Raw genomic sequence first — 9,185 nt, forward strand, 5'->3', positions numbered from 1 at the left:
TTAATCAAAATTTAATGCTGTTGTTAACAAGAGAGGAAGGAAATAAACGAGGAGATGAAGGCACGTGAGAAAAAGAAAAATAGATGAAAAATAAAATAAAAATTAGATTAGTTTGATTAAAGATAGTAAGAAAAGGAAAAAATTAAATACTTTTTTTTTCTTATTAAAGTATAGAGAGTTGCTGAATTGAGTTGGAGAAGAAAACTGACTCATTCTTAAGGTGATATCTGATTAGGAAGTCCAAGACCGAAACAAAAGATTCTTGTACACGTAATTAAGTAAGAGTTTTAAGTCAATTGTAAGCAATAAATAAGAATGAATATGTGAAATCAATGTGTTTTTATAGATTTTTATAAGCTAATGATAAAATAATAAGATAAAAATTTAATAGACTTGTTATTATCTTATAAAAAATTAGTAATAAGTTATGAAAAAACTTTGAATACTTTATCAATCAAGTATTGATAAGGGACATTTATATTTTTATAGAACAAATGTCACGATTTTATAACAAAAGTTTACTCATTTGATCATTAATGTTATCTTTTTTTTATTTGGCGAGTGATAAGGGTCAATATTTATTGAAGCTACATATGAAAATTTGGTCAATTTTTGTCATAATTATAGTTATGAGATAACTATTAACTTTAATCTAAAAATTATTGAATAAAAATATATGTTTATCAGTCATGAGATAAATGGAATCATTTGATTCCAGCTTTTGTACAAGTTTTAGGTTATCATGGAGTGGAAGGAAAAGATTGAAAGATTTATGTTTATGTTAATTCCTACTTAAGTTAGAAGTGTTCAAAATCTGTTACGCGTTCAATTTGTTCATAAGATAGTTTATCATGAATAATCTACCAGCTCATTTGTCATGATCAAAAGTTGTAGATAATCAACAAGTCTACTATATACTACCATTGTACAAATCACTATTAGATCATTTAAATCACAAATAAAATATTTAATCTTTGTTATGCAATTAACAAGTTTTATCAAATATTTATCATGAACACATACTATAAACACTTAGAGAGTCTACATTGTACAAAATATTATTAGAACATTCAAAATACAAATAAATCATTCAGGTTGTTTTTATTGTCTTGAAAACATAAACTCCTCATATGATTTTCTAGTCATCCGACCATTTAGTGGGTCATAAATCATATAGTGTTTCAACAGACCATCTATAGGATCTTAGACCATTTAGGATCTCAACACGAGTAATATCATTAGAAAGTTGGTCCCATAAATGTGGTAAAAGATTTTGCAATGGATGACCAAGTCACTGAAAAAAAATTGGCTTGTGTTATGTATGCCTTTAAGTGTTTCAATGTGTTTTTTCTCAGTACGAGTAACTTCTTGGACCTAAGATTCTGCAACTTGTTTGTTACAATCACAAACAAGTATGTCCAGCTGATAGCCAAGTCCTTATAGTTCATTTTGATGCTTTTGTCCAACTATTCCCAAGTCTTTACCAAGTTGTACTTACAATTGATCTTGTAGTTTCATTAAGACTTTGTGACTTTCTTCTACTTGTTGCTACATATGAGTAATCTTATTTTGAATGGTCTCCTTTTATGGAAAAAATGCATGCGGAAGCAATACACATAATCACGAATCAACTGACAGAAAATAAACAACACAGGATTTAACGTGATTCGGTCGCCAACTGCAACCTATATCCACACGGGCAACTATTAGGTTTTCATTATGTCCTGTTGCACACCAATTACAAGTCTTTAAGATGTTTAGTAAGGAAAGATTCATCTTAGTTTTGGAAGAAGATGAGATGGTAGTATTAAATTGTAGAAGGAAATCATTTATCTTTCCCGAACTTATAGACTCCTTGAGGATGAATTATGAGTAGGAAACCAAAAATTGGATGAGAATAGATGATAATAAATGAGTACTCATTATATTCTTCTCTTTAAGGAGAGTTAAAGATAATGAAGATCAGTTAAATGATTTCAATATCAGTTGTGCCCTCCATATTGGTTGTTCTACGAAGTTTAGGTCAATGGCACGAAACAAATGAAAATTTCCTTTATCTTTGAAGTGCTCAAACCATAAGCACTAAAAGAATGTGACAAAGCTGCTAAATCAACCAAAAACAAATAAACAAACCAGTTAGACACCTACATTATAACTACCTCTGTTCCCTCTTAATTGTTGTAAAGATAAACACAAACCAATCACTCAAGCATGCACCTTTTGTGCTTGTCAAAAACAGAAAAACATGCATCTTTTGTGACACGTTATATATTCCTATGCAGTTCATTTTTCATGTCTTAAAATAAGGTGTTGAGAGGAACCTCGCATTAGTTGCTCCCTTAAGGGACCTATGAAACATGGGAGGTTTAGTAGTACTGATATGCATGGTTGTTTCATGGATGTTCATACATAGATGGAGTCAAAGAGACAAGAAAGGTCCCAAAACTTGGCCCTTTTTTGGAGCTGCCATTGAACAATTGATGAACTATGACAGAATGCATGATTGGCTTGTCAATTATCTGTCCATGTCAAAAACTGTTGTGGTTCCTATGCCTTTCACAACTTATACTTACATTGCTGATCCTGCTAATGTAGAACATGTACTTAAGACCAACTTCAATAATTATCCAAAGGTAATCTACATCACCTCATTTCTAGTTTCAGTAATAAACCATATGTTGTGGCATCATGTTTGAGTCATATTATTGTTATTAAATATTGCATGCAATGATCAATACCTTTTTCACATGGTAAATTCTTAACTCTTACAATAAGTATTAAGAATTCTTTTTTATTGTTCGACTGTGTAAAAAGATTTTACTCTTAACTGCATAATTGAAAGCTTTTGAAGGAAAATTTTGTGGTTCTAATTGCAGGGTGAAGTGTACCATTCATATATGGAAGTGCTACTTGGTGATGGGATATTTAATGTTGATGGTGAGCCTTGGAAGAAACAAAGGAAAACTGCAAGCTTAGAGTTTGCATCCAGAAATTTAAGGGAATTTAGCACCAAAGTTTTCAGGGAATATGGCTTGAAACTTTCAGCCATTCTCAGTCAAGCATCTATCCTTAACCAAGAAATAGACATGCAGGTGCTGCAACCATTCCCCATGCTCATAAAATTTTTTTTCAAACTTAAATTTTATTTTCATACATAGTAGTGGATTTTGCAGTTGATGATGGTTGAAATGTTAATTACCAGGAACTGTTGATGAGAATGACTTTGGACTCCATATGTAAAGTTGGATTTGGAGTGGAAATTGGATCACTATCTTCCAATTTACCAAAGAATAGTTTTGCTCATGCATTTGACACTGCAAATATCATAGTAACACTTCGCTTCATTGATCCACTTTGGAAGATTAAAAAAATGCTTAGTATAGGTTCTGAAGCACAACTTGAGAAGAGTATCAAAGTCGTTGATGATTTCACCTACTCAGTAATTCGGAAAAGAAAGGCAGAGATAGAAGATGTCAAAAGAAGTGGGCAAGAAAATCAGGTAGTTTTATATCCTAACCAAATATTAAAGATCAAACACATTGATTTATCACCTACGTTAAAAAACAGATGAAGCATGATATATTATCAAGATTCATAGAACTAGGAGAAAGCAATGCAACAGACAAGAGTTTGAGAGATATTATGTTGAACTTTGTGATTGCTGGTCGAGACACAACTGCCACAACCCTATCATGGGCCATATACATGGTAATGACACATTCTCATGTTGCTGACAAACTTTACCTGGAGCTGAAACTTTTTGAGGAGAATCGTGCAAAAGAAGAGAACATATCCTTGCCTGAATGTGACAAAGAGGACTCCGAATCATTCAATCAAAGAGTAGAGAAATTTTCAAGGTTATTGAATAAAGATTCACTAGAGAGATTGCACTATCTGCATGCTGTAATAACAGAGACCCTAAGATTGTATCCAGCAGTTCCTCAGGTATGCATTTTCCTACATTGATGTAGTTCTAGTTATGAAAATTCCATAAAAAGTGAGGCAATTTTTAATCATGCTAAAAAAACAAATTGCATAGATTATATTAGTTTTAACTATGTCAACTGGTTTAATGATAATAATACCTCATAGCTAAGATGTGTTTCTAAGTTTCTCAATTCTGGGTCTTAGTTTTTGTACAAAACTTATCTGATGAGTATTTCGTTTTTTAAGGTTGAGTTGTGTTTAAATTTCATTTCTGAATATAATATCAGATCTTAGTAAGAGTCTGTTTTTATAATTAACTAATTTAGTCTTTCTGCATGAAACTGAAGATATTAACAAAACTAAGTTCTGAAAATTAAGAAACCTGTTAACAAAACACATTTTACTCTTGGTTTTATCATAATCAAAGCACTTTCATGTACTTCTGAAAAGAGTCTCACTAAGGTTGTTGCTTTAAGTTTACTATATAGGATCTATGAATCAATTTTGTAAACATGGATGTTGAATTGTAGGATCCAAAGGGCATATTAGAGGATGATGTATTGCCAGATGGAACCAAAGTAAAGGCAGGGGGTATGGTAACTTATGTTCCATACTCTATGGGAAGGATGGAGTATAATTGGGGTCCTGATGCAGCTTCATTTGTCCCTGAGAGATGGTTCAAAGATGGTGTTCTAAAAAATGAATCTCCATTCAAATTCACTGCTTTTCAGGTAATTTGATCTCCTCTGAAATCTGTTATATGTGATAACAATCCAAAGTTGGTGTTGCAAGTTTGAATCAAGATGAAGAAAAGACCTTGGTTTTATTGTTTTTCCTTTGGACCTTATAGGCAGGCCCTAGGATATGCCTTGGTAAGGACTCTGCATATCTACAGATGAGGATGGTGCTAGCTATTTTGTGCAGATTTTACAAGTTCAACTTGGTTCCAGGTCATACAGTGAAATATAGGATGATGACAATATTATCCATGGCTCATGGCTTGAAAGTTACCATACACAAACGTTCTTGACATGTTTGCAGCACTGCTTAATATGTGATTAATATCCATGTATAACATAACCATCATCACATATTTTGAGTGATTCAATAAATAAATAAATTGATACATGAATATATTATATAAAAGAAATAGAGTAAATCTAAACTTTTAATTATTGATGAAAATAAATAATTTATTTGTCTACGTAAATGATATTTATAGTTTCTAACCTTTGAAATCTGTTACTTTGTTTGGTGGGAAAATACTTATTGGCAAATTTTGATTATGAAAATAGGGTTGGATGGCTTTCTTACAGTCCTTTATAATTAACGAGTTTTGGGTTTATTAATGAACATATCATAATTTGAAAAATACTTAGTATTTTTATGAGATTGTACTATGTAGGATTACAAATTAACAAATATTTCATGTATTATGTATGCGAGTATTTAAGAAAATGATAGTATGGTTATGTTAATTTAATTAAAAAAATTAACTTATCAACAATAAAAAGGTTAAAAATATATAAAAAAAAATAACTTTCAATCTAAAAATACCAATAAGAAAATAATTTTTTAAAATAGTTTAGAGATAAATGTTTAAAAACTAAAAAATACAAAGAAGTAAAGTATATAAATAATAAAATTATACTATTTAAAACATGAAATGAAACTAGTTTAAAGATATAAGACCTAGAATTCCAGATGAAAAAATTAACAAAAAGTTGAAGGTATTTAATGTTTAAAAATATATAAAAAAATATAAATGATATTACTTGGTTAAAATGAGAAAAATACTGTTTTCAATTAATATAAATTTTGTGTTTCATTAAATGGATTAGGAACCATTTAATTTGTTATATATCTTATCAAACATTTATACCTCAATTCTATCATTTTACAATATTATTCACTCTAACATTTAAAAAACGTTTATTTATAAACATCTCACTGTTTTATATAAACATTTTTATATTTTATAAGAAGGAGCCAAATTTTCAGTCTTCTGCCAACTATACCAATTAAGTAAGTTTGGTTTAGACGTACTAGGAAAAATATGTTTAAAATATAATTAAATATTTGGATTGTATTGTCAATATATTTCACATCATTAAAGAGTCGAGATCATTAAAGAGTCGAGATTAAAGACCGTTTATATATTTCTTCCTCATTCTACTTGTAATCTATCGAAACATTTTTAAGAACAAAATTGTGACGGAACACTGATAGAGCTAACAATGTAAAATTATTATATTATATTTAATGTAAGAAGAATTTAAACAATCATATGTTATTTTGTGTGAAATTAACCTCTTGCTACACTTGATTTCCTTAATAATTTATTTGAAATATATTAGAAATACATATATAGATATAGATGGTACAAGATATGTTAGACTATTATTAAAAAAATGTATTTAAAACATTGTTGTTAGGACATTGAGTATCGAGGCAAAATACACAGAAAGTACAAAGGCATCAGCATCAATGTCAATATCATGGTCATAGTAAATAACAGAAGTTAGAAAAGAAAGGATAATTTAAAGGAGATGGAATATGGAACATTGGAAGAAGATGATTAAGAAAAGGTTGATGAAAATGGGAGGAAGAGAAAGCAAGTTAAGGAAAAGTGATTATGGAGGTAGTTTATTGGTACCTAAAGGTTATGTTCCAATATGGGTTGGGAAAAGTGAGGATGATTGGAAGTGGTTTATGGTTCACACCAAAGCACTTGGTGATGCTTATTTCCAAGAGCTGCTGGGTAGATCTGCTGAAGAATATGGATTTAGGAATCAAGGGATTCTCAGAATCCAATTTGAAGCTCAAGATTTTGAACAATGGTTGATTACAACATCCAACTCCAATCTCAAGATCACAAGTAAGAACAAGGTTAAACCAACTTGATGGGAGATACAACTTATCTTTCTTTTCAACATAATTTACATTCATATTCACATGCTCAATTACTCTTAATACAATAACATCTTATTAGATGATATTCTCATTTCATATAATATTTAAATTTTCAGTTATAACTATTATCAATTGTAATTCCTGTATATTAGTATTAAAGTGACAGATAAAATAGTTATAACTGAAAATTTACAATATTATTATTGTATAAGGTTTATTATCTAATACATTTCTCTTTACTGGGTTATGAATGCGTATATAATATTTTTTTTAATTCTTTACTTAGTGTTGACTAGCACATAAAATCAGAAAAGTGAGGTTGGGTATATGTCAATTAACTAAGCATTTTTTTATTTATATATATATTGGCAAAAGGAAACTATATGTAAAATAGAATTAATACTCGGGTGTTGTAACACATATAGTATAAAAGAAATATAAATCTATAGTACCAATTTGAGTATGAAAACGAGCACTATAGGTACCTCATTAGTGGTGCAAGATCAATCTTTTCTTTGAGTTTCTGCTAATGTTTCTTCACCATATACGACTGCATTTCCAAAAATTACCATGTTTCTTTATTTTCAAATGCATCATATACAATTGTCCAAGTAAGGATAAGAAAGATGAATGGAGATGGAATGGTTAACCCAGATTTACTTCGTCAAATCAGCATACAATGAGTTTGGAAAGGAGGAAAATGCGAAAATTAGCAACACTTTCGATCAGTTTTGGAAATTAAAGGCACTGCCATCAACAAAGGTTGTAGGATGGAAGTAATGATAAACAAGATTGCAATTAAAGTTAACCTATAGAAGGAAAATATTTTTCGATAATACTTTGTGTGTTTTATGCACCATGGACTTAGAAACTGTTAACCACTACTTGTTTTTTGATTGTTGTACGATCAGTTTGGAACTAGTGTTTCAGGTGGTTTGGCGGTTCAACATCATGATTTCAAATATTACTTTAATCAATTTAATAGTTTAAGACTAACAATAAAACTAGGAAATTTGTGTGTGACAGCATGTCGATAAGTATTGTGAGTGAATTTTGGAGACATATAAATAACATGGTGTTTAATAATACTGATGACTTTTTAACAATAATTATATAGAGTTAGAAGTAATAAATTGTTCCTAAAGACGGATATTGAACCCACAAGGAACAATTCTAACATTTCAAGTATAATATTCACGAAATATGAATATGAAAAGATGTGTTAAAGGTTGTTTGTATCATGATTTGTAAGAAATTAAATAAAAACAAACAAAATAAATGTTGTAGAAAATTCAATTGAAAGAATGTGGATTGAGGTTCACCATTCTCACTCGTTTGTATTTTTAATGAATATAAATATATAACATTTCATCTTGATTGACATTAATGCATATATAAAAACAATTCATATTGATTCCTCTCATACAAAATTATTAAGAATGTCTCCAAAATATTGATTTCTCGCATATTTATAAAAATTTCTTATCATTGCGAGCAAATGTTATAAAAAAATTAACAATTCAAATATATTTCTAGCATTCAAATATGTTAAACATTATCATTTAGGTCAGATGCTTATAAATACTTTTCAGTCAAATCTAAAGATCAAAATTATGAATAAAGATTCAAACTTTAAGAATAAAATTATAATACCAATTATCAATCAAGAACAAAAAATTATAAATAAATATCATCTCAATACATAAGAGTTTGAACAGATAACTCACAATCCCAAAGGAAATACTCAGCCACTAATATTGGTCATTACAAGCATGGAAAATAATAAAAGAATATCCATGGTGTTTCTTCTTGACGGTTGCATCCTCTAGAGTTTTCTATCTCTGATTATCCTCCGAACGATATCTAGAGTTTTGCACCACGCCTTCTATTTAACCTAATTGGGCTTAGGTTAAGTGACATATCGCTCAAGCGAAATATTGTTTGCTTAAGTGAGTTTCACGACAAAAAGCCCAACTTCACTGGATAAGCCTTGGGTGAGTTCGGGCCAGATTTCAATGTTCCAACTTTGTCTTTCATCTTGTCTTTAACTTTTTCATTCTCCCTTAGCCCTTTTTTATCTTCATCTTCCCCTATATTACTGAAATTAGCACAAACTTAAAAAAAATCGTTCATATTCATTTTATAATAAAAAATATGTAAAAAAAAAACCAAATTCCTAAATTAGAGGTTGAATTATAACTTTATTATAACATATGTGTTATCACCAATTTAATTGACTTTAACACTTTTCCCCATTTTATTTTCTTATTCATGATTCAACATAAAAAAAAATTATTTGCTTCTTTTTTTATCAATACTAGAAATAGATAATTCCCCTCTTTTAA

General features: G+C 29.5%; 2 protein-coding genes across 2 annotated transcripts; both read left to right on the top strand.

Annotated features, from left to right (window-relative positions):
* The first annotated feature begins 2,312 nt into the window (after window positions 1-2,312).
* On the top strand, window positions 2,313-5,075 carry LOC137818953 (cytochrome P450 704B1). The gene is made up of 6 exons (XM_068622619.1): window positions 2,313-2,633; window positions 2,877-3,092; window positions 3,203-3,499; window positions 3,568-3,945; window positions 4,458-4,658; window positions 4,778-5,075. The coding sequence occupies exons 1-6, from the start codon at window positions 2,358-2,360 to the stop codon at window positions 4,955-4,957; spliced, it is 1,548 nt and encodes a 515-aa protein (XP_068478720.1). The 5' UTR covers window positions 2,313-2,357; the 3' UTR covers window positions 4,958-5,075.
* Window positions 5,076-6,483: 1,408 nt separating this feature from the next.
* Window positions 6,484-6,831, top strand: LOC137818064 (auxin-responsive protein SAUR71-like). Its single transcript, XM_068621286.1, has one exon. The coding sequence runs from the start codon at window positions 6,484-6,486 to the stop codon at window positions 6,829-6,831; it is 348 nt and encodes a 115-aa protein (XP_068477387.1).
* The last annotated feature ends 2,354 nt before the right edge of the window (window positions 6,832-9,185 follow it).

This window comes from Phaseolus vulgaris, chromosome 10, assembly GCF_000499845.2.
Source record: "Phaseolus vulgaris cultivar G19833 chromosome 10, P. vulgaris v2.0, whole genome shotgun sequence".
Taxonomy (NCBI): Eukaryota; Viridiplantae; Streptophyta; class Magnoliopsida; order Fabales; family Fabaceae; genus Phaseolus; species Phaseolus vulgaris.